We start from the raw sequence: 25,601 nt of genomic DNA, 5'->3' as shown, positions 1-25,601 counted from the left end.
AGTGTTGTGTGTGTTGTATGTGTGCTGTATATGAGTGTTGTGTGTGTTGTATGTGTGTTGTATATGAGTGCTGTGTGTGTTGTATGTGAGTGTTGTATGTGTGTTGTATATGAGTGCTGTGTGTGTTGTATGTGTGTTGTATATGAGTGTTGTGTGTGTTGTATGTGAGTGTTGTGTGTGTTGTATGTGTGTTGTATATGAGTGTTGTATATGAGTGTTCTGTGTGTTGTATGTGTGTTGTATATGAGTGTTGTGTGTGTTGTATGTGAGTGTTGTATGTGTGTTGTATATGAGTGTTGTGTGTGTTGTATGTGAGTGTTGTATGTGTGTTGTATATGAGTGTTGTGTGTGTTGTATGTGAGTGTTGTGTGTGTTGTATATGAGTGTTGTGAGTGTTGTATGTGTGTTGTATATGAGTGTTGTGTGTGTTGTATGTGAGTGTTGTGTGTGTTGTATATGAGTGTTGTGTGTGTTGTATATGAGTGTTGTGAGTGTTGTATGTGTGTTGTATATGAGTGTTGTGTGTGTTGTATGTGAGTGTTGTGTGTGTTGTATATGAGTGTTGTGTGTGTTGCATATGAGTGTTGTGTGTGTTGTATATGAGTGTTGTGTGTGTTGTATGTGTGTTGTATATGAGTGTTGTGTGTGTTGTATGTGAGTGTTGTGTGTGTTATATATGAGTGTTGTGTGTGTTGTATGTGTGTTGCATATGAGTGTTGTGTGTGTTGTATGTGAGTGTTGTGTGTGTTGTATATGAGTGTTGTGTGTGTTGTATATGAGTGTTGTGTGTGTTGTATGTGAGTGTTGTGTGTGTTGTATATGAGTGTTGTGTGTGTTGTATGTGTGTTGTATATGAGTGTTGTGTGTGTTGTATATGAGTGTTGTGTGTGTTGTATGTGTGTTGTATATGAGTGTTGTGTGTGTTGTATGTGAGTGTTGTATGTGTGTTGTATGAGTGTTGTGTGTGTTGTATATGAGTGTTGTGAGTGTTGTATGTGTGTTGTATGAGTGTTGTGTGTGTTGTATGTGAGTGTTCTGTGTATGTTGTATGTGAGTGTTCTGTGTGTTGTATGTGAGTGTTGTGTGTATGTTGTATGTGAGTGTTGTGAGTGTTGTATGTGTGTTGTATATCAGTGTTGTGTGTGTTGTATGTGAGTGTTGTGTGTGTTGTATATGAGTGTTGTGTGTGTTGTATATGAGTGTTGTGTGTGTTGTATATGAGTGTTGTATGTGTGTTGTATATGAGTGTTGTGTGTGTTGTATGTGAGTGTTGTGTGTGTTGTATATGAGTGTTGTGTGTGTTGTATGTGAGTGTTGTGTGTGTTGTATATGAGTGTTGTGTGTGTTGTATATGAGTGTTGTGTGTGTTGTATATGAGTGTTGTGTGTTGTATGTGTGTTGTATGAGTGTTGTGTGTGTTGTATGTGAGTGTTGTGTGTGTTGTATGTGAGTGTTGTGTGTGTTGTATATGAGTGTTGTGTGTTGTATATGAGTGTTGTGTGTTGTATGTGTGTTGTATATGAGTGTTGTCTGTGTTGTATGTGTGTTGTATATAAGTGTTGTGTGTGTTGTATGTGAGTGTTGTGTGTGTTGTATATGAGTGTTGTGTGTGTTGTATGTGTGTTGTATATGAGTGTTGTGTGTGTTGTATGTGTGTTGTATATGAGTGTTGTGTGTGTTGTATGTGAGTGTTGTGTGTGTTGTATATGAGTGTTGTGTGTGTTGTATGTGTGTTGTATATGAGTGTTGTGTGTGTTGTATGTGAGTGTTGTGTGTGTTGTATGTGAGTGTTGTGTGTGTTGTATATGAGTGTTGTGTGTGTTGTATATGAGTGTTGTATGTGAGTGTAGTGTGTGTTGTATATGAGTGTTGTGTGTGTTGTATGTGTGTTGTATGTGAGTGTAGTGTGTGTTGTATATGAGTGTTGTGTGTGTTGTATGTATGTTGTATATGAGTGTTGTGTGTGTTGTATGTGAGTGTTGTGTGTGTTGTATGTGAGTGTTGTGTGTGTTGTATGTGAGTGTAGTGTGTGTTGTATATGAGTGTTGTGTGTGTTGTATGTGTGTTGTATGTGAGTGTAGTGTGTGTTGTATATGAGTGTTGTGTGTGTTGTATATGAGTGTTGTGTGTGTTGTATGTGAGTGTAGTGTGTGTTGTATATGAGTGTTGTGTGTGTTGTATGTCTGTTGTATATGAGTGTTGTGTGTGTTGTATATGTGTGTTGTGTGTGTTGTATGTGTGTTGTATGTGAGTGTTGTGTGTGTTGTATATGAGTGTTGTGTGTGTTGTATGTGTGTTGTATGTGAGTGTTGTGTGTGTTGTATGTGTGTTGTATATGAGTGTAGTGTGTGTTGTATATGAGTGTTGTGTGTGTTGTATGTGTGTTGTATGTGAGTGTTGTGTGTGTTGTATATGTGTGTTGTGTGTGTTGTATGTGTGTTGTATATGAGTGTTGTGTGTGTTGTATATGAGTGTTGTGTGTGTTGTATGTGTGTTGTATATGAGTGTAGTGTGTGTTGTATATGAGTGTTGTGTGTGTTGTATGTGTGTTGTATGTGAGTGTTGTGTGTGTTGTATATGAGTGTAGTGTGTGTTGTATATGAGTGTTGTGTGTGTTGTATGTGTGTTGTATGTGAGTGTTGTGTGTGTTGTATATGTGTGTTGTGTGTTGTATGTGTGTTGTATATGAGTGTTGTGTGTGTTGTATGTGAGTGTTGTGTGTGTTGTATGTGTGTTGTATATGAGTGTTGTGTGTGTTGTGAGTGTTGTGTGTGTTGTATATGAGTGTTGTGTGTGTTGTATATGAGTGTAGTGTGTGTTGTATATGAGTGTTGTGTGTGTTGTATGTGTGTTGTATGTGAGTGTTGTGTGTGTTGTATGTGAGTGTTGTGTGTGTTGTAAATGTGTGTTGTATGTGAGTGTTGTGTGTGTTGTATATGTGTGTTGTGTGTGTTGTATGTGAGTGTTGTGTGTGTTGTATATGAGTGTTGTGTGTGTTGTATGTGAGTGTTGTGTGTGTTGTATATGAGTGTTGTGTGTGTTGTATGTGAGTGTTGTGTGTGTTGTATATGAGTGTTGTGTGTGTTGTATGTGTGTTGTATATGAGTGTTGTGTGTGTTGTATGTGAGTGTTGTGTGTGTTGTATGTGAGTGTTGTGTGTGTTGTATATGAGTGTTGTGTGTGTTGTATATGAGTGTTGTATGTGAGTGTAGTGTGTGTTGTATATGAGTGTTGTGTGTGTTGTATGTGTGTTGTATGTGAGTGTTGTGTGTGTTGTATGTGAGTGTTGTGTGTGTTGTAAATGTGTGTTGTATGTGAGTGTTGTGTGTGTTGTATATGTGTGTTGTGTGTGTTGTATGTGTGTTGTATATGAGTGTTGTGTGTGTTGTATGTGAGTGTTGTGTGTGTTGTATATGAGTGTTGTGTGTGTTGTATATGAGTGTTGTGTGTTGTATATGAGTGTTGTGTGTGTTGTATGTGTGTTGTATATGAGTGTTGTGTGTGTTGTATGTGAGTGTTGTGTGTGTTGTATGAGTGTTGTGTGTGTTGTATGTGTGTTGTATATGAGTGTTGTGTGTTGTATGTGTGTTGTATATGAGTGTTGTGTGTGTTGTATGTGAGTGTTGTGTGTGTTGTATATGAGTGTTGTGTGTGTTGTATGTGTGTTGTATATGAGTGTTGTGTGTGTTGTATGTGAGTGTTGTGTGTGTTGTATGTGAGTGTTGTGTGTGTTGTATATGAGTGTTGTGTGTGTTGTATATGAGTGTTGTATGTGAGTGTAGTGTGTGTTGTATATGAGTGTTGTGTGTGTTGTATGTGTGTTGTATGTGAGTGTAGTGTGTGTTGTATATGAGTGTTGTGTGTGTTGTATGTGTGTTGTATATGAGTGTTGTGTGTGTTGTATGTGAGTGTTGTGTGTGTTGTATGTGAGTATTGTGTGTGTTGTATGTGAGTGTAGTGTGTGTTGTATATGAGTGTTGTGTGTGTTGTATGTGAGTGTAGTGTGTGTTGTATATGAGTGTTGTGTGTGTTGTATATGAGTGTTGTGTGTTGTATGTGAGTGTTGTGTGTGTTGTATGTGTGTTGTATATGAGTGTTGTGTGTGTTGTATGTGTGTTGTATGTGAGTGTTGTGTGTGTTGTATATGAGTGTTGTGTGTGTTGTATGTGTGTTGTATGTGAGTGTTGTGTGTGTTGTATGTGTGTTGCATATGAGTGTAGTGTGTGTTGTATATGAGTGTTGTGTGTGTTGTATGTGGGTTGTATGTGAGTGTTGTGTGTGTTGTGTGTGTTGTATGTGTGTTGTATATGAGTGTTGTGTGTGTTGTATGTGAGTGTTGTGTGTGTTGTATATGAGTGTTGTGTGTGTTGTATATGAGTGCTGTGTGTGTTGTATATGAGTGTAGTGTGTGTTGTATATGAGTGTTGTGTGTGTGTTGTATGTGAGTGTTGTGTGTGTTGTATATGAGTGTAGTGTGTGTTGTACATGAGTGTTGTGTGTGTTGTATGTGTGTTGTATGTGAGTGTTGTGTGTGTTGTATATGTGTGTTGTGTGTGTTGTATGTGTGTTGTATATGAGTGTTGTGTGTGTTGTATGTGAGTGTTGTGTGTGTTGTATATGAGTGTTGTGTGTGTTGTATATGAGTGTAGTGTGTGTTGTATATGAGTGTTGTGTGTGTTGTATATGAGTGTAGTGTGTGTTGTATATGAGTGTTGTGTGTGTTGTATATGAGTGTAGTGTGTGTTGTATATGAGTGTTGTGTGTGTTGTATGTGTGTTGTATGTGAGTGTTGTGTGTGTTGTATGTGAGTGTTGTGTGTGTTGTATATGTGTGTTGTATGTGTGTTGTATGTGAGTGTTGTGTGTGTTGAATATGTGTTGTATATGAGTGTTGTGTGTGTTGTGAGTGTTGTGTGTGTTGTATATGAGTGTTGTGTGTGTTGTATGTGAGTGTTGTGTGTGTTGTATGTGAGTGTTGTGTGTGTTGTATGTGAGTGTAGTGTGTGAGGTAATTTTAAATAAATAGAGCTATTAATTAAAACTGAAATTGGAAAATATTCTAGTTTGTCAGTTACTATCTGAAAGTCTCAGTCTAAATCAGAAATCTGACGCCAAGCAGGGTCTCTTATCTCAAGGGCTCATCTTTCTAAAATCACAAATACTTCGTAGATGGACAGGACTCACATGAAAGGCTTTTGGACTTGGGTACATACAGTAGTGTCCGGTCAGACAGCATAAATGTCATAAGCCATTGCACTTCTGAAATACAATAGTGCAAAGCACAATGCTGCTGAAATGTAACTCTTGTGTATACAATGTGTGTGTCGCTTTGCATCCAAATCAAGGTAAAGAAAGCTACAAATAGATCAGGTTTTAGGTCAATCAATACATCTAGCAGGAATTGCGTCACTCGCCAATAGGACTAATGACATCTTGTTAGTTGGAAACTAATAGGTGATTTTGTAAAACCTGTTAGCTCAAAAAAGAATCAAGAAAAACAATAAGAAAAGGATTATAATAAATCTTAACAAATCCAAACCAGCAATGTCAATGTGATCACATGTTTATCTCAGTTTGTAATTTGGCAGTAGGTTTACACTGTTTGCAGATACAAGTGGAAGGCAATTATTAAATGTTAGATTCTAAAATGGTGTCTGTTTGCACCCGTCAGGCTGATATACATCAGTATGCCTATTCTTCACTGTATGGAATAGGGTAGGTGACTATTAACTTGAAATACAGGCCTTGAGTAAATAAAAGTGTGTTAATGTGGGAGCCTATGAGCGACATGCCATCATACGACTATATATCAGCATACGCATGTACATTTGTTTCCAACATAGACATAAGTTGGGAATTCCTCCAGATATATACTACTGACATCCACTCCATAAGTAGACCCTTACAGAGACAGTGAGCCAAGTTCTCTTCTCTTGCCCTTTTTCCTCTTAGTCAACATGCAGCGTTAGGCCGGTTTACAGTATGTCTTTGCGACACGTCAATGGCTCCTTGGGTCTCCAGTTTGAAGTCCTAAAATGAGGTTCTGGCGTATCCAAAGATGGTGCCATTGACTTTAATGAAGCAGAAGGAGTCAATTAATGCTCTGCTTCACCTAATTTTTGGCAGTGTCCAATTTTTGAGGTAAGCACAAAAATGTAGTTAACCACATTGTTTTCTAGGGCTTCAGATGGAAGCTCCGATAGAGACACTGACGTAGCAAAAACATGATGTATATAGCTTTAGTATTAAAAGTGACAGCTTGAGTACTGTTGCTGAGGAACAACTGACAGAATTCGCTTCTTCACTGGCAGAATTTGCCCATGCTTCATGATAGAATTAGAAATACAGTTTGTCTTGAGATTGCTCTCACTGAGGGATCAGATAACAGCTACCTATTAACGACTATGAGAAGGGAAGTGGAGGAGGATGGAGGAGCAGAAGAGTGAAAGAAAGAGTCAGAGACAGGTCTTTGCTACTTTCCAGTAAGTGTTTTATCTCACATCAGAGCTGTATTCACAGCTACTCTGCTCATTGCTATTGCATAATGTCCTACATGCTGCTACTTCTGGAGGTGTGCTACATCGAGAGGAGGACAGGAATTCCTCATTTTGCTGTGTATGGGAGACATCATAGCAGCTATTCACCATCCACTAGCGTAAAGACAAATAACAAAGATAAAGGGGAAAACAGGTGAAAAATGAAGGATACTGGCCAGAACTAGTCTTATTCCTGATGTACACACGTGGTCAAAATTGTTGGTACCCCTCGTTTAATGAAAGAAAACCCCACAATGGTCACAGAAATAACTTGAATCTGACAAAAGTAATAATAAATAAAAAATTTATGAAAATGAACAAATGAAAGTCAGACATTGCTTTTCTGCTTCCACAGAATTTAAAAAAAAATTAAACTCATTAAACAGGCCTGGACAGAAATGATGGTACCCCTGAAAATAATGTGACAATAGGGACCTGATAAATCAAGTTGTGTCCACTAATTAGTATCACAGGTGTCTACAATCTTGTAATCAGTCAGTGCTCTTCAATGAAACAGGAATGTTGAAATGTCTATGCTCTGTCTAGCATCTAACCAGGTAAATGCTTCAACTTTGGGTTTTAATTTTTTAAGTTTTTGCTATGTAATTTGAGGTATGATGTATGGGCTGAGACCCTGATTCTAGCAATGCCGTCATTTTGATACAATCACAGTGTTCTGCAGACCTAGCAGTGCTCAGATTGCTGACATGCAAAATACAGTGTTAAAAAAAAATCAGCTCTGTGTAGTGAAAAGATTGAGTCAAGCTTATGAGTGTTTCAGTGTAGCTGCTTCCAGCACCTGCTGAATACTAAGGGTTCATTGACATATCCAAAGTTCTTACATACAGTGCCTTGAAAAAGTATTCATACCCTTTGAACTTTTCAACACTTTTTCACATTACACCCACAAACTTTAATGTATCTTATGTGATACCAACACAAAGTAACAAGTATTTGTGAAATGTAAAGGAAATGACACATGCTTTTCTAAATATTTGAAAAATATAAATCTGAAAATTGTGATGTGCATTTTTATTCAGCCCCTCTGAGTCAATAATATGTAGGACAACCTTTTGCTGCAATTACTGCTGCAAGTCTTTTGGGGTATGTCTCCACCAGGTTTATATATCACACAGTTATGGAGCTGCTCCATCTACTGATAGTGGCTGTGGCGGGTACTGCACATCAGCCCCCTATTGATTTAAATAGGGGATGGATGTGCAGTACCCGGCTGCACCTACCATCAGAAGACGGAGCATCTCCATAACTGAGCAATTCTGTCCATCGCCGACACCTAGAGCAGCTGATCGGTGGGGCTGAAGGGTGTCGGATCCGACTGATCAGACATTGATGGCCTATTCCAAGGATAGGTCATCAATATTAAAGTAGTGGACAACCTCTTTATATACTGGATGGAGTTTTAATTGTATCCAATAAATGTGATGTTTTCTTTCCTACAGAGCTCCTTTCGCTGGACATTCTTCTCACTTATTTATGTTGATTGAGGCTTCTCTGGAAGGTCCCTGCGGCGTCTCCTGCGGCAGCTGATTGCAGATATCGAGCTGGCACACTTTCTTGTCTCTGTTTAAATCAGGTTTTTATTTATTTATTTTTTTAATTTTTTTATTTTTTCCATTCTAAACAGATACATTTTCGGCAGTCTCATTATCATCACAGACATGACTGCAATGATAGTTAACACCTCTATACACAGTAGATAACACCGCATCCACCTCTTACCCCTCCCTTCACACTTTGTCCAAATTAAAGTACGCTTAGATAACAATTCTAGGCAAACAAATAGTGTCTGGGTCAGTCTATTGCTGCTAATGTCCATATGAAGAACAGGGGGTCAAAGCCGAACATTAGGCCTAGTGGCCATTGTGAACTTTTAAATATTTTTTTTAATATAGAGATTTAAGATAAAAACCTTATTAAACAATAGGCTATGTTCTGATTACTTGCTCACTTTAATGATGTAAGCTCCATCACGATTTAGGAGCACCTTCTGCTATCACTATCAGCCTCCTGACTCAGATGCCATAGTCAGAGTGTAATTGACTGGTATTACCATCAATCCTCTGTGGCGCTGTTTATTTGCTCTAGTACACATGCATGCCAATAAAATGAAAAATAATAAAATGTAAAAAAAAAAGGTAATAAAACTTTCTGAGCACCAGCTGTCATCTCCTATCTCAGCAATGGGGAAATCTGTCTTAATTTAAGAATTGAGCATAATGAGATGAATGATCAGTCCAGGAGGAGAAAGAAGCAGATTTTTCCGATTAGATCTATTACAAAGTTTCTTATTTGCTGTGTACTATTGATGTTGTTAAATGTTATACTGCATGTTAAATGTTATACCAAATGTTATACTGTTGTTAAATGTGATACCGCAATTTCCTCCGGGATAAAAATAAAGTATATCTTATCTTATCTTATGTGCGGTATATTGCTTATTGTAAGCCAAACAAGTCATATTACTTTTGATTAAAACCACAGTCTTAGTGGCATATGTTCAGTGAGCTTTAAAGGGGTATTCCCATGTCCCAGATCCTATTGCAATAAGTAGTATGTATACTAATATGGATACCTAAGGTCCTGCAATGCCTGCACATGAGGAAAGAGACATAGCGAATCAGAAAAACTATACTACATTTCTAATAGAAGGTATTTTCTAATATATATTATTATTATTATTATTATAATACGCACTACATATTGGGATAGGATCTTGGAGATGAGAATACCCCTCCATTACCATTTTGTGCGCACAGAAACTATAGAAATCCGAATTCCCAACAGTTTAAATATTATATAAATAAAAATGTAAATGAAATTTTGACACAACGTTGCATTCGAATACACACGTTTTTATACACCTACTATGTTTTTATACACCAGCTGTTGGACGTAAAAGAAAGTGCGAGACGGGGATGTTACAAGCTCAGTCCCAGGCTGACTCTCCCCGGCCGCCCGGCATTCTCCCCCCTCCTTAGTGACATCTCATTCATAAACCCTTCCCCTCTCCTTCATTTGCCCCAGCCGCTGCCTGTGCTCTGCTCCTTTCGTGTCCTCCATGGGGGTTGGAGGGAAGGGGAATGACAAGACCGTCTGTTCGAGGCCGAAAGACGGCCGGCGACATGTCAAGTGGATCACCCCCTCCTCCTCTGCCGCTAGCCTTCATCTCTGCGCTCCCTCCTGTCACATTCCCTCTGTACTAGGGAATTGCTTAACTAGCAATCCCTGACATGACTGGCTCCATTGTGACACCTGACAGCAAGTACCGACCTCTTTAGTGACCTGTGCAGAGTACAGGCCTGCAGGGGTCACAGGGTACAGGCAACCACCATGCAGGGCCGCACCCGGTGCACCCGGGAAAGTGCCAGGGCCAGGAGCAGGCGTGGGAGGGCCCACTCGCCGTCAGGCACCCTGCTGCACTATGGGACCCGTGAGCGGAGGATAACAGTGCCAGCGCCTGCTCCCCCCGCTTGCTCAGGGCCCCAGCAACTGGAACAATACTTACCCCTCCCCTCCCCGTGCCTCCGCAGCAGCTCCAGACTCTTCCACGGCTGCTGCTCTGTGATGTCTCAGGTCAGAGGGCGCGGTGACGTCTTTACACCGGGCTCTCTCCTGAACCGTCACAGCGCAGAGCGGGAAGACGCTGGCGCGCGTGAGGAGTCCGGATCAGCGGCAGCAGGTGAGAAGTGAGGTGAGTATTTGATTTTTTTTATTATGATTGTATGGGGGCATTATAAGGGAGGGGGAGTGTGTGACATCCTGCATAGGGCATTATAAGGGAGGGGAGGGTGACATCCTGCATGGGGCATTATAAAGGAGTGGGGGTGTTTCATCCTGTATGGGGCATTATAAGGGAGGAGGGGTGACATCCTGCATGGGGCATTATAAGGGGGGGTGACATCCTGCATGGGGCATTATAAGAAGGGGGGGTGACATCCTGCATGGGGCATTATAAGAAGGGGGGGTGACATCCTGCATGGGGCATTATAAGGGGGTGTGACATCCTGCATGGGGCATTATAAGGGGGGGTGACATCCTGCATGGGGCATTATAAGGGAGGGGGGGTGTGACATCCTTCATGGGGCATTATATGGGGGGGAACAGTCTGCATGGGGCATTATATGGGGGGAACAGCCTGCATGGAGCGTTATATGGGGGCCAGTATTCTGCATGGAGCGTTATATGGGGGCCAGTATCCTATATGGAGCGTTATATGGGGGCCAGTATACTGTGTGGAGCGATTCGTTAGTTTCTGAGCTATTGTAGAATTTACAATAGATATCGCTCATGTAATGTAAGAAGTGAAATCTTCGGCATTGTAGTATATATATATATTTCTCTGCGGTATCTGTGCATCATGAATCGTGGTATGTATTAAAGGGGCCCACTGAGACTCTTTCGCCCAGGGCCCACAAAAACCTGGAGCCGGCCCTGCCACCATGCCTGCTTGATGGGCACAACTATCAAGCATTGTGAAATTAAATATTTTAGAAACATGCGCTTTCTCTTTTCTTTCTTTTCCATTTAACCAGACTGAGCCACAGCAACGCGTGGCCGGGTACAGCTAGTTAAAAATAAGAACAACTTTCCATTTCAGTCGTTAAATGAAACTGAGACAATAATATTTTAAGGAGCAGAAAAAACTGACTGAGATGTTGTTAAGAGGATTATTACCAACTTTTAGTTTTGATTAATGATTTGCGTTTTGCAGAAGAGCGGTCTGATGATTTGTTGCAGCAATGAAAGCCACGTTGTAAAGGCTAATTGATGGATCTCTGTTTATGTACATTATTTCCATGGAAAAATGACAAGCTCCCGAGGTCGGCTCCGAGGATGAAAATCAAGCACATAGATAGGTGATGGGCATGGAGGAAACAGGAATAAGGCGCACCTATGGGGAGTAAATAATGACAATAGTGAGATTGATGAATAAATAGTGGAGGTGATCACAAGTTGTCCTTGTTCACAGCTGGGTGTGACAGACGGAGACGGGAGGCGACAATCCAGAGAATATAATGTCTGTAGATCAAGGTCCAAACAAACTGACGGCCATGTGCTGGCGCAGGGTGAATCCTGTTTATTGGGTATTTCTCGGAAATACAAATGGTTTCAGGGCTCAGGGGCGGCTTTATCAAGTGGAGATACAATAGATACATCGCTATTACATTATAAAGGGGCCGCATTGTGTTTCGGAGAAATACCCAATAAAGAAGTGTCTTGTTCACTCTGTGCCAGCATGTCTGTTTGCAAGAAGGTGGAGTACATTTCTAACACTGGGGATCGGCAGCTGAAAGATGCACCAAATTCATTATCAGGTTATGCCTCTTAATGAATTTGGCGCATCTTTCTCCAGCGCACCCGGGATCAAGACTAGTGTACAAAATGCCAGTGCTGAAAATCAGTCTCTATGACAATAAAGAGACAGATGGCCGCACAATACCAACAAGGGCAATCACACAGGGCCAGTAGCCAAGACGCATCATGGGGAAACAAGGAGAACACACCGTAAATAGGGTGAATAAGAGGGTGACCCCTCCTGATAGCTGAAAGCCTCAGCCTGTCTTGTTACTACTTGTCTAAATGGATCATAAGAAGCAGGTTACAAGATGGAGTACATGTCTGCCATTACTCTGATGATATTACCACCAGAGACAGATGGTGCAATTGTGCAGGAAAGCTGTTTTCAGATACATAATAGCAGAAGGAAGGGGGGGACAAACATCCCAAACGGCACCCAGAATTCACCCCAAATGGTACCCAGTATTCACCCCCCATTGCGCCCAGAATTCACCCTGATGGGTACCCAGAAAGGATTGTGATCATGATAAATATCCCAGCTCCAATCATTTTGAGGAAACAAATTGTCAAACCGTTAAATGACCGCCTGTATCAGTGACATCTTCTGTGAATCAGTGCCATCTACATCAGTGCCATCTTCTGTGAAACAGTACCATCTACATCAGTGTCATCTACATCAGTGCCATCTACATCAGTGCCTTCTACATCAGTGCCATCTTCTGTAAAACAGTACCATCTACTTCAGTGCCATCTACTTCAGTGCCATCTACATCAGTGCCATCTACATCAGTGTCATCTACATTAGTGCCATCTTCTGTGAAACAGTACCATATACATCAGTGTCATCTACATCAGAGCCATCTACATCAGTGCCATCTTCTGTGAATTAGTGCCATCTACATCAGTACCATCTACATCAGTGCCATATACATAAGTGTCATCTACATCAGTGCCATCTTCTGTGAATTAGTGCCATCTACATCAGTACCATCTACATTAGTGCCATCTACAGGGCTCAAACACTGGACATTAATGTGAAAGGATTTTTACATTTCATTGTCTGATAATTAATGCTTTCAGTAATTCTCATTTAAAAGGAGTTTTACAATTGGCAGAAACATTCACTAATTAATGTTAAATAGTTATACAACTATATAAAGGGAATCTGTCAGTAAGTCCCTCCCCCCTACACCGCTTATATGCACATGTGGTCCAGTGAGAGAAGAACTCATTTGTGCTTTTATGTTGCCAATCCGATACCTAAATCTTGAGAAATTCACATTTTTCGCTGCTTGTAAATGGGGGGTTGAGCTCAGGGGGCAGGAGAATGCAATAGCGTACTTCAATTAGGCCTAGTGCCCATATCATCAGGCAGTCCCACTGGCATTAAAGGGGTCGTCTCATCAGAGATTGCAGATTTTGCACTTGGCAAACTTCTGATTTCACAGAGAGGATGCCGCCAGCTAAGCATTTGCTCTGCACCATCTGTGCACCAAAGTGTAGGATTATTATACATGGCACATACTGTCGTATAATGCCATCATAAAGAACAGCCAGATGGTAACACCACACAGAGTCATGTCGTCACACAGTACCTCCAGGTGGTAGTAACACATGGTATATTGCCATCACACAGTAAATCCAGATGGTAGTACCACATATAATAGCATCACACAGTACCTCCAGATGGTAGTACCACATATAATAGCATCACTCAGTATCTCCAGATGGTAGTACCACATATAATAGCATTACACAGTACCTCCAGATGATAGTCAATGGGTAGTCAATGTAGCTCAGCACCGGGGTAGTCAGTATCGATCAGTGCTGAGGTAGTCAGTGGCATATAATATAATAGCATCACACAGTACCTCCAGATGGTAGTACCACATAGTATATTGCCATCACACAGTATCTCCAGATGGTAGTACCACATATAATAGCATCACACAGTACCTCCAGATGGTAGTACCACATATAATAGCATCACACAGTACCTCCAGATGGTAGTACCACATATAATAGCATCACACAGTACCTCCAGATGATAGCACCACATATAATAGCATCATACAGTCCCTCCAGATGATAGTAGCATATAATATAATGCCATCACACAGTACCTCCAGATGGTAGTAGCACATAGTATAATGCCATCATACAGTACCTCCATAGGGCAGTACCACATAGTATAATGCTATCATAAAGAATCGGCAGATGGTAGCACCACAGAGCTTCATGCCATCACACAGTACCTCAAGATGGCAGTACCACATGACATACTGACATCACACAGTACCTCCAGTGGTAGTAACACATATAAGGGCATCATACAGTAACTCCAGATGGCAGTAAAACATAACATACTGCCATCATACAGTATCTCCATAGGGTAGTAACACGTGACATAACACCATTACACAGTACCTCCAGATGGTAGGTACATAATACACTTATCATACAGTAAGTACAGGTGCATCTTACAATTAGAATATCATCAAAAAGTTTATTTATTTAAGTTCTTCAATACAAAAAGTGAAACTCATACATTATATAGAGTCATTACAAACAGAGTGATCTATTTCAAGTGTTTATTTCTGTTAATGTTGATGATTATGGCTTACAGACAATGAAAACACAAAAGTCATTATCTCAGTAAATGAAAATAATTAACAAAAAACACCTGCAAAGGCTTCCTAAGCATTAAACAAGGTCCCTTAGTCTGTTTCAGTAGGCTCCACAATCATGGGGAAGACTGCTGACTTGACAGATGTCCAGAAGGCAGACATTGACACACTCCACAAGGTCCCAGATTTCCAATTTTTATTTGGAAATCAAAGTCCCAGAGTCTGGAGGAAGAGTGGAGAGGCACAAAATCCAAGCTGCTTGAGGTCTAGTGTGAAGTTTCCACAATCAGTGATGGTTTGGGGAGCCATGTCATCTGCTGGTGTAGGTCCACTGTGTTTTATCAAGACCAAAGTCAGCGCAGCCGTCTACCAGGAAATTTTAGAGCACTTCATGCTTCCCTCTGCCGACAAGCTTTTTGGAGATAGAAATTTCATTCTCCAGCAGGACTTGGCACCTGTCCACATGGCCAAAAGTACCAATACCTGGTTTACAAACAACAGTATCACTGTGCTTGATTGGCCAGCAAACTCACCTGACCTTAACCCCATAGAGAATTGTCAAGAGGAAGATGAGAGACCAGACTCAACAATGCAGACGAGCTGAAGGCTGCTATCAAAGCAACCTGGGCTTCCATAACACCTCAGCAGTGCCACAGGCTGATCACCGACATGCCACGCCGCATTGATGCAGTAATTGATGCAAAAGGATCCCCGACTAAGTATTGAGTGCATTTACTGAACATACATTTCAGTAGACCAACATTTTGGATTTTAAAAACATTTTTCAAGCTGTTGTTATAAAGTATTCTAATTTACTGAGATAATGACTTTTGTGTTTTCATTGGCTGTAAGCCATAATCATCAACATTAACAGAAATAAACACTTGAAATAGATCACTCTGTCTGTAATGACTCTATATAATATATGAGTTTCACTTTTTGTATTGAAGAACTGAAATAAATTAACTTTTTGATGATATTCTAATTTAGTGAGATGCACTTGTACCGCCATATGGTAGTACTACATAGTATAATGCCGTCACACAGTACCTCCAGATGGTAGTAGCACATAGTATAATGCTATCACGGTACCTCCAGATGGTAGTAGCACATATTGTCATACACAGCGTAAGGTGACTGCCCTCCATAGTCCCACACATCAGCACGTAGTAGTCAAATGTATTTGTGCTCACACATCAGTACCACATAACACTACACTATCACAGTGTCAGATGACTTATTCCCCAGGACTGTGCTGTAGCATGGCAATCTGTTCGGTGGGTAGAGTCCGCATCTCAGTGCCAAGGGTAGTCAGTGCAGCTCAGCACCAGCAGTAGTCAATGTAGCTCAGCACCAACGGTAGTCAGTGTATCTCAGTGTCGGTGTAGTCAGTGTAGCTCAGAGTCAGGGGTAATCAGTGTAGCTCAGCGCCGGGGTAGTCAATGTAGCTCAGCGCCTAGGTAGTCACTGTAGCTCAGCGTCAGGGGTAGTCAGTGTAGCTCAGCACCAGCGGTAGTCAGTGTAGCTTAGCGTCAACAGTAGTGTTGAGCATTCCGATACTGAAATATCGGGTATCGGCCGATATTCGCGGTATCGGAATTCCGATACTTAATTCCGATACTTTTACAATATCGAATACCGGAATCGGAAGTTCCCATAATGCCTGCGCTCTGCAGTGTCTCTGAAGTATGACAAGCTGGATGGCAGCGCTCAGCTGAGATCCAGCCTGTCATCAGAATGCCATCCCAGCGTGGGAGAATTCTCCTGATCGTTTAAAAGCTGGCGGGCGGTAAAAAGCCGCCGGCTTTTAAACAATCGCACAGCCCCATACTGCTTCCCCGCAGCCTCCCACACCGATCCTCCGCTCCCCTCGCCACCTCCCATCCTGATCGTAAGTTAGGACCGGGCGGGGAGCGCAGCACCAAGGAGCGGGGAGCGAAGGACCCGGGCGGGGAAGCCGGCAGTGAAAAGACTTCACCGCCGGCTTTCCCGTTCTGTGCTGCGCTTTCCCGCCGGTTATTTCAAATGAACAGCTGAGGTATCAGGTGATGCTGATCAGCTGTTCATTTGAAGTAGCCGCGGTGCCCTCAGAGGGTTCATGTGAGTTCATGCTTGACTGCATTGCATGAACTCACATGAACTTTCCCACTATTAATATCAGCCCCCAGCTGTCTGCCTAGCCTTTGCTAGCTATTAAATTAGGGGGGACCCCACGTCATTTTTTTGATGGGGTCCCCCATTTTAATAGCTAGTAAAGGCTAGGTAGTCAGCTGGGGGCTGATATTAGTAGCCTGGGAAGCTCCGTGGGTATTACCCCCTTCCCAGGCTTCAAACATCTGCCCCAGCCGTACAGTACAGTAATCAACACTATCACTGTACTTATTATATATGTGGCTGACATGTTTCTATCTATCTAATCTATGTATGATTCTCTATTCCTTCTATTCTAAATTGTCGGGTACCGATGCTGAATTGCCGGCCGGCTTTTTTAAAGAGACGGTGCATGAAAACACTATTATATTTTTAAATAAATCCTTTACACTAAATGACAAGTACAGTAAGCAACACTGTCACTGTACTTCATATATATGTGACTGACATGTTTCTATCTATGTGTGAAGCTCTATTCTTTCTGTTGTAAATTGTCGGGTACCGGTGTATGCCGCTGATGAATTGCCGGCTTTTCGCGTAATACATTCTACATTATTCTTAGTTGTTTTACTTCATGTAGAATTAACCTACAAGGAAAGAAAGGGTTTATTTTCATTCCGATATTTGTGTCCCATTGACTTGCATTGGTTTCCGGTATCGGAATCGGCGATATCCGATACTTTTTGGGTATCGGTCCGATCCAATCCGATACGATATTTCCTGATATCGGAAGGTATCGCTCAACACTACTCAACACTAGTCAGCAGTAGTAAGTGTAGCTCAGCACCTGTGGTAGTCAGTGCAGCTCAGCGCCCGCGGTAGTCAGTATAGCTCGGTGCCAAGGGTAGTCAGTGCAGCTCAGCACCAGCAGTAGTCAATGTAGCTCAGCACCAGCGGTAGTCAGTGTAGCTCAAAGTCTGTAGTAGTGAGTGTAGCTCAGCGCTTGGGTAGCAGTGTAGCTTAGTGCCTAGGTAGTCAGTGTAGGTCAGCGTCAGGGGTAGTCAGTGTAGCTCAGCACCTGCGGTAGTCAGTGCAGCTCAGCACCTGCGGTAGTCAGTGTAGCTCAGCACCTGCGGTAGTCAGTGCAGCTCAGCGCCGCGGTACTCAGTATAGCTCAGTGCCAGGGGTAGTCAGTGCAGCTCAGCAGCAGCTATAATCAGTGTAGCTCAGTGCCGGGGAAGTCAGTGTAGCTCAGAGTCAGGGGTAGTCAGTGTAGCTCAGCACTGGGGAAGTTAGTGTAGCTCAATGTCAGGGGTAATCAGTGTAGCTCAGCGCTGGGGGTAGTCAGTGTAGCTCAGCGCTGGGGTAGTCAGTGTAGCTCAGCGCAGGGGTAGTCAGTGTAGCTCAGCGCAGGGGTAGTCAGTGTAGCTCAGCGCCGAGGTAGTCAGTGTAGCTTAGCGTCAGGGGAAGTCAGTGTAGCTCAGCACCAGCGGTAGTCAGTGTAGCTCAGCACCAGCGGTAGTCAGTGCAGCTCAGCGCCCGCGGTAGTCAGGATAGCTCAGTGCCAGGGGTAGTCAGTGCAGTTCAGCACCAGCAGTAGTCAGTGTAGCTTAGCGTCAGCAGTAGTCAGTGTAGCTCAGCACCTGCGGTAGTCAGTACAGCTCAGCACCAGCAGTAGTCAGTGTAGCTCAGCACCAGCGGTGGTCAGTGTAGCTCAGTGTCGGGGTAGTCAGGTAGCTCAGAGTCCGGGGTAGTAAGTGTAGCTTAGCGCCGAGGTAGTCAGTGTAGCTCAGCACCTGCGGTAGTCAGCGCAGCTCAGCGCCACGGTAGTCAATATAGCTCAGTGCCAGGGGTAGTCAGTGCAGCTCAGCAGCAGCGGCAGTCAGTGTAGCTCAGACTCAGGGGTAGTCGGTGTAGCTCAGCACCAGCGGTAGTCAGTGTAGCTCAGCACCAGCGGTAGTCAGTGCAGCTCAGCGCCTACGGTAGTCAGTATAGCTCAGTGCCAAGGGTAGTCAGTGCAGCTCAGCACCAGCGGTAGTCAGTGCAGATCAGCACCCGCAGTAGTCAGTGTAGCTAAGCGCCGGGGTAGTCAGTGTAGCTAAGCGCCGAGGTAGTCACTGTAGCTCAGTGCCTGGGTAGTAAGAGTAGCTCAGCGCCGGGGTAGTCAGTGTAGCTCAGCACCGAGGTAGTCAGTGTAGCTCAGCGCCGAGGTAGTCAGTGTAGCTCAGCATCAGGGATAGTCAGTGTAGCACAGTGCCGGGTTAGTAAGTGTAGCTCAGCGCCGGGGTAGTCAATGTAGCTCAGCACCGGGGTAGTCAGTATCGATCAGTGCTGAGGTGGTCAGTGTAGCTCAATGCTGGGTTAGTCAGTGTAGCTCAGTGCTGTATGTAGTCAGTGTAGCTCAGTGCTGGGTGTAGTCAGTGTAGCTCAGTGCTAGGGTAGTCAGTGTAGTTCAGTGCAAGGGGTAGTCAGTGTAGCTCAGTGCTGGGTTAGTCTGTGTAGCTCAGTGCTGGGGGTAATCAGTGTAGCTCAGCACCAGCGGTAGTCAGTGTAGCTCAGCACCAGCGGTAGTCAGTGCAGCTCAGCGCCTGAGGTAGTCAGTAGAGCTCAGTGCCAGGGGTAGTCAGTGCAGCTCAGCACCAGCGGTAGTCAGTGCAGCTCAGCGCCCTCGGTAGTCAGTGCAGCTCAGTGCTGGGGGTAGTCAGTGTAGCTCAGTGCTGGGTTAGTCAGCGCAGCTCAGCGCCACGGTAGTCAATATAGCTCAGTGCCAGGGGTAGTCGGTGTAGCTCAGCACCAGCGGTAGTCAGTGTAGCTCAGCACCAGCGGTAGTCAGTGCAGCTCAGCGCCTACGGTAGTCAGTATAGCTCAGTGCCAAGGGTAGTCAGTGCAGCTCAGCACCAGCGGTAGTCAGTGCAGCTCAGCGCCCGCGGTAGTCAGTGTAGCTCAGTGCCGGGGTAGTCATTGTAGCTCAGAGTCAGGGGTAGTCAGTGTAGCTAAGCGCCGGGGTAGTCAGTGTAGCTAAGCGCCGAGGTAGTCACTGTAGCTCAGTGCCTGGGTAGTAAGTGTAGCTCAGCGCCGGGGTAGTCAGTGTAGCTCAGCGCCGAGGTAGTCAGTGTAGCTCAGCGCCGAGGTAGTCAGTGTAGCTCAGCATCAGGGATAGTCAGTGTAGCACAGTGCCTGGTTAGTAAGTGTAGCTCAGCGCCGGGGTAGTCAATGTAGCTCAGCACCGGGGTAGTCAGTATCGATCAGTGCTGAGGTAGTCAGTGTAGCTCAATGCTGGGTTAGTCAGTGTAGCTCAGTACTGTATGTAGTCAGTGTAGCTCAGTGCTGGGTGTAGTCAGTGTAGCTCAGTGCTAGGGTAGTCAGTGTAGTTCAGTGCAAGGGGTAGTCAGTGTAGCTCAGTGCTGGGTTAGTCAGTGTAGCTCAGTGCTGGGTTAGTCTGTGTAGCTCAGTGCTGGGGGTAATCAGTGTAGCTCAGCACCAGCGGTAGTCAGTGTAGCTCAGTACCAGCGGTAGTTAGTGCAGCTCAGCGCCTGCGGTAGTCAGTAGAGCTCAGTGCCAGGGGTAGTCAGTGCAGCTCAGCACCAGCGGTAGTCAGTGCAGCTCAGCGCCCTCGGTAGTCAGTGCAGCTCAGTGCTGGGGGTAGTCAGTGTAGCTCAGTGCTGGGTTAGTCAGTGTAGCTCAGTGCTGGGTTAGTCAGTGTAGCTCAGTGCTGGGGGTAGTCAGTGTAGCTCAGTGCTGGGTTAGTCAGTGTAGCTCAGTGCTGGGGGTAGTCAGTGTAGCTCAGTGCTGGGTTAGTCAGTTTAGCTCAGTGCTGGGGGTAGTCAGTGTAGCTCAGTGCTGGGGGTAGTCAGTGTAGCTCAGTGCTGGGGGTAGTCAGTGTAGCTCAGTGCTGGGGGTAGTCAGTGTAGCTCAGTGCTGGGGTAGTCGGTGTAGCTCAGTGCTGGAGGTAGTCAGTGTAGCTCAGTGCTGGGGGTAGTCAGTGTAGCTCAGTGCTGGGTTAGTCAGTGTAGCTCAGTGCTGGGTTAGTCAGTGTAGCTCAGTGCTGGGGGTAGTCTGTGTAGCTCAGTGCTGGGTTAGTCAGTGTAGCTCAGTGCTGGGGGTAGTCAGTGTAGGTCAGTGCTGGGTTAGTCAGTTTAGCTCAGTGCTGGGGGTAGTCAGTGTAGCTCAGTGCTGGGGGTAGTCAGTGTAGCTCAGTACTGGGTTAGTCAGTGTAGCTCAGTGCTGGGGTAGTCAGTGTAGCTCAGTGCTGGGTTAGTCAGTGTAGCTCAGTGCTGGGGTAGTCAGTGTAGGTCAGTGCTGGGGGTCGTCAGTGTAGCTCAGTGCTGGGGGTAGTCAGTGTAGCTCAGTGCTGGGGGTAGTCAGTGTAGCTCAGTGCTGGGGGTAGTCAGTGTAGCTCAGTGCTGGGGGTAGTCAGTGTAGCTCAGTGCTGGGGGTAGTCAGTGTAGCTCAGTGCTGGGTTAGTCAGTTTAGCTCAGTGCTGGGGGTAGTCAGTGTAGCTCAGTGCTGGGGGTAGTCAGTGTAGCTCAGTGCTGGGGGTAGTCAGTGTAGGTCAGTGCTGGCGGTAGTCAGTGTAGGTCAGTGCTGGGGGTAGTCAGTGTAGGTCAGTGCTGGCGGTAGTCAGTGTAGGTCAGTGCTGGGGGTAGTCGGTGTAGCTCAGTGCTGGGGGTAGTCAGTGTAGCTCAGTGCTGGGGGTAGTCAGTGTAGCTCAGTGCTGGGGGTAGTCAGTGTAGGTCAGTGCTGGGGGTAGTCAGTGTAGCTCAGTGCTGGGGGTAGTCAGTGTAGCTCAGTGCTGGGGGTAGTCAGTGTAGCTCAGTGCTGGGATAGTCAGTGTAGCTCAGTGCTGGGGGTAGTCAGTGTAGCTCAGTGCTGGGATAGTCAGTGTAGCTCAGTGCTGGGGTAGTCAGTCTAGCGCACTATTAGACTATTAGACACCAGGGTCACATAACACCTTTGCCACACAGGAGCCAGATACTCCTTAGGCTGCGTGCCCACTATGCGTTTTTCAAGCGTTTTTGCCGTGGAATTTCCAAAGCGAAAACGCTTAAAAAACACTTGGTAATACGTGCCCCATGGTCCCCAATGATAATCTGCATGTGCTGTGCACATGCTGCGGAAATTTCCGCTGCGGATTATCATTGCGGAAAAATTCGCAGCATGTCCATTATTTTTGCTGAAACGCGGCATAATTGCCGCCATTGACTTGCATTGAATCGCATAATATCCGCATGAGCACATGTGTACATACGGATATTAAGTGATTCAAGGTGCAGATGGTACCCGGGTCTGGAGAAGAGGAGACTGTACCATAGAACCTGTTAAAAAAAAGAATTTAAAATAAAAAAATAAACATTATACTCACCTTCTGATGGCCCCTGGTCTTCTCTCCGATGCGTCCTGGCTCCGCGGTGGTTCGCGATGGTGTAAAAGGACCTTCCATGACGTCATTTAGTCATGTGACAGGTCACGCAACCTCTGACGTCGGCGGTCGCATGACCTGTCACATGGCTAAATGACGTCACCGCAGGTCCTTTTACACAATCGCGAGACACTGGGAGGACCGGACGCACCAGATAAGGAGACCGGACGCCATCAGAAGGTGAGTATAATGTTTATTTTTTAATTTTTTACCATTTTTATTCTTTTTTTTAACTATTACTTGGTCACACTATATGAATCCATGCCGGTTGCATGGATTTATATAGTGTGACCAAATTGACAAGCACTTTCCAAGTGATGCTAAGGCTATGTGCCCACGATGCAGAAATGAAGCAGAAAATTTCTGCAGCATTTCTGCATCTCCCTGGCAGAAAAAAACGCATGCAGATTGTGCATGCGGTTTTCCTGCAGAATACATGCGGATCCACATGCGGGTTCACATGCGTTTCCGCATGCAGATTGACAAGCACTTTCCAGGCGATAGCATCACTTGGAAAGTGCTTGACAACTAGGTCACACTGTATAAATCCATGCAAACAGCATGGATTTATACAGTGTGAACCGTAAAAATTAAAACAAATAAAGCTATACTCACCCCCGAGGCCCCGGCGTGGCTGCAGCGCTGCTTCCTGGCTGGTTCCCGGCTGCCGGCATATCGCGAGACAGAGCGGTGAAGGGCCTGCGGTCACATGACTGTGACGTCACCGAAGGTCCTTCAGCGCTGCTGGCATTTAGAGAGAAGACGCCGGACAGGTGAGTATAAACTTTATTTGTTATTTTATTCTTTTTTTACAGGTACAATGGTACCCAGGTCTGGATGAGAGTCTCCTCTCCTCCAGAACTGGGTACCATCCGCACATAGAGACGCATTGAAGCCGCTTGTAAAAATGTACAGTCGCGGTTTCTGTGCGTCTCAATGCAAGTCAATGGCGGGAGTTCCGCTGCGCTTCCGCAAAATTAAATGACATGCTGCGGATTTTTGTACGCAGCATGAGGCTGTGTGCCCACATAGCGTTTTTCAAGCGTTTATGCTGCGGAATTTCCGCAGCGGAAACGCTTGTGAAACGCTAGGTAATCCACACCCCATGGTCCCCAAGGGGATTCCGCATGTTCTATGCACATGCTGCGGATTTTTCCGCAGCGTTTATGCTGCGTACAAAAATCCGCAGCATGTCATTTAATTTTGCGGAAGCGCAGCGGAACTCCCGCCATTGACTTGCATTGAGACGCACAGAAACCGCGACTGTACATTTTTACAAGCGGCTTCTATGCGTCTCTATGTGCGGATGGTACCCAGTTCTGGAGGAGAGGAGACTCTCATCCAGACCTGGGTACCATTGTACCTGTAAAAAAAGAATAAAATAACAAATAAAGTTTATACTCACCTGTCCGGCGTCTTCTCTCTGAATGCCAGCAGCGCTGAAGGACCTTCGGTGACGTCACAGTCATGTGACCGCAGGCCCTTCACCGCTCTGTCTCGCGATATGCCGGCAGCCGGGAACCAGCCAGGAAGCAGCGCTGCAGCCACGCCGGGGCCTCGGGGGTGAGTATAGCTTTATTTGTTTTAATTTTTACGGTTCACACTGTATAAATCCATGCCGTTTGCATGGATTTATACAGTGTGACCTAGTTGTCAAGCACTTTCCAAGTGATGCTATCGCCTGGAAAGTGCTTGTCAATCTGCATGCGGAAACGCATGTGAACCCGCATGTGGATCCGCATGTATTCTGCAGGAAAAACGCATGTACAATCTGCATGCGTTTTTTTCTGCCAGGGAGATGCAGAAATGCTGCAGAAATTTTCTGCTTCATTTCTGCATCGTGGGCACATAGCCTAAAATCGCTTAGAAAAGCGCTTGTCAACCCGCATGCGGAAATGCATGTGAAGAACGCTTCACATCTGCATGTCCCTGGCAGGAAAAACGCATGTACAATCCGCATGTACAATCCACATGCGTTTTTCCTGCCAGGGAGATGCAGAAAAAATCTGCAGCATTTCTGCATCGTGGGCACATAGCCTATGGTAGTTCTTCTCAATGAGTAGGACACAGCCCATACATAATATAGTGCAGTGCCAGTGCCTACCAGAGCCGCATGACTCTCAGCAGAGCGGCGCCCACCCTCTGCCCGCCGGACCCACACTCACTCTCTGGGCGTGTGCCCCATTGCCGAGCTCAGGCGATGCCCAGGCTCCTTCTTCTTAGCTTGTTTAGAGGACATGGTGGCGGCTCCGGACCACTGTGCGCACTACGGACTGTGCTGGGAGCGCCGCGTCTCTTGGTTGCTAGGAGACGAGGGCTGCGCGTCAGTGGAGCGGGTGCGCGCGCACTAATCCCGGCCTCTTCTCTGTTCTCTGTACCGCAGTCTCTGTTCCGGGGCTCTCTTTTGTCGGAGGCTCCCGGGGCCCCTCTTCTGTCGGAGGCTCCCGGGGCGTCTCTTCAGGTGGAGGCTCCCGGGGCCCCTATTCTGGCGGAGGCTCCCGGGGCCCCTCTTTTGTCGAAGGCTCCCGGGGCCCCTCTTTTGTCGGAGGCTCCCGGTGCCCCTCTTCTGTCGGAGGCTCCCGGGGCCCTCTTCTGGCGGAGGCTCCCGGGGCCCCTCTTTTGTCGGAGGCTCCCGGGGCCCCTCTTTTGTCGGAGGCTCCCGGGGCCCCTCTTTTGTCGGAGGCTCCCGGGGCCCCTCTTCTGTTGGAGGCTCCCGGGGCGTCTCTTCAGGTGGAGGCTCCCGGGGCCCCTATTCTGGCGGAGGCTCCCGGGGCCCCTCTTTTGTCGAAGGCTCCCGGGGCCCCTATTCTGGCGGAGGCTCCCGGGGCCCCTCTTTTGTCGAAGGCTCCCGGGGCCCTCTTCTGGCGGAGGCTCCCGGGGCCCCTCTTTTGTCGGAGGCTCCCGGGGCCCCTTTTCTGTCGTAGGCTCCCGGGGCCCCTCTTCTGGAGGAGGCTCCCGGGGCTCTCTTCTGGAGGAGGCTACCGGGGCCCCTCTTCTGGCGGAGGCTCCCGGGGCCCCTTTTCTGGCAGAGGCTCCCGGGTCCCCTCTTCTGGCGGAGGCTCCCGGGGCCCCTCCTCTGTCACCTCTTCTGTCGGAGGCTCCCGGGGCACCTCTTCTGACGGAGGCTCCCGGGACTCTCTTCTGGCGGAGGCTCCCGGGGCTCTCTTCTAGCGGAGGCTCCCGGGGCCCTCTTCTGGCGGAGGCTCCCGGGGCTCTCTTCTGGCGGAGGCTCCCTGGGCCCCTCTTCTGGAAGAGGCTCCCTGGGCCCCTTTTCTGACGGAGGCTCCCGGGGCCCCTTTTCTGGCGGAGGCTCCCGGGTCCCCTCTTCTGGCGGAGGCTCCTGGGGCCCCTCCTCTGCCGGAGGCTCCCGGGGCACCTCTTCTGTCGGAGGCTCCCGGGGCCCTCTTCTGGCGGAGGCTCCCGGGGCCCTCTTCTGGCGGAGGCTCCCGGGGCCCTCTTCTGTCGGAGGCTCCCGGGGCCCTCTTCTGGCGGAGACTCCCGGGGCCTCCTTCTGGCGGAGACTCCCGGGGCTCTCTTCTGGCGGAGGCTCCCGGGGCCCTCTTCTGACGGAGGCTCCCGGGGCACCTCTTCTGTCGTAGGCTCCAGGGGC

The 25,601-nt window shown here is 46.0% G+C and overlaps 1 protein-coding gene across 1 annotated transcript in view; it reads right to left on the bottom strand.

Moving 5' to 3' along the window:
* Nucleotides 1-24,326, bottom strand: part of ADGB (androglobin) — a 443,164-nt gene extending 418,838 nt beyond the window's left edge. The window contains exon 1 of the mRNA XM_073672692.1: nt 24,157-24,326. Coding sequence (XP_073528793.1) covers nt 24,157-24,230 — 74 coding nt within the window. The 5' untranslated portion in view covers nt 24,231-24,326. The remainder of the gene's footprint in view (nt 1-24,156) is intronic.
* Nucleotides 24,327-25,601: the final 1,275 nt, after the last annotated feature.

Source organism: Phyllobates terribilis, unplaced genomic scaffold (genome assembly GCF_046119375.1).
Source record: "Phyllobates terribilis strain yellow unplaced genomic scaffold, ASM4611937v1 Scaffold_3__8_contigs__length_932513732, whole genome shotgun sequence".
NCBI lineage: Eukaryota > Metazoa > Chordata > Amphibia > Anura > Dendrobatidae > Phyllobates > Phyllobates terribilis.
This window is presented reverse-complemented; position numbering and strand designations above follow the sequence as displayed.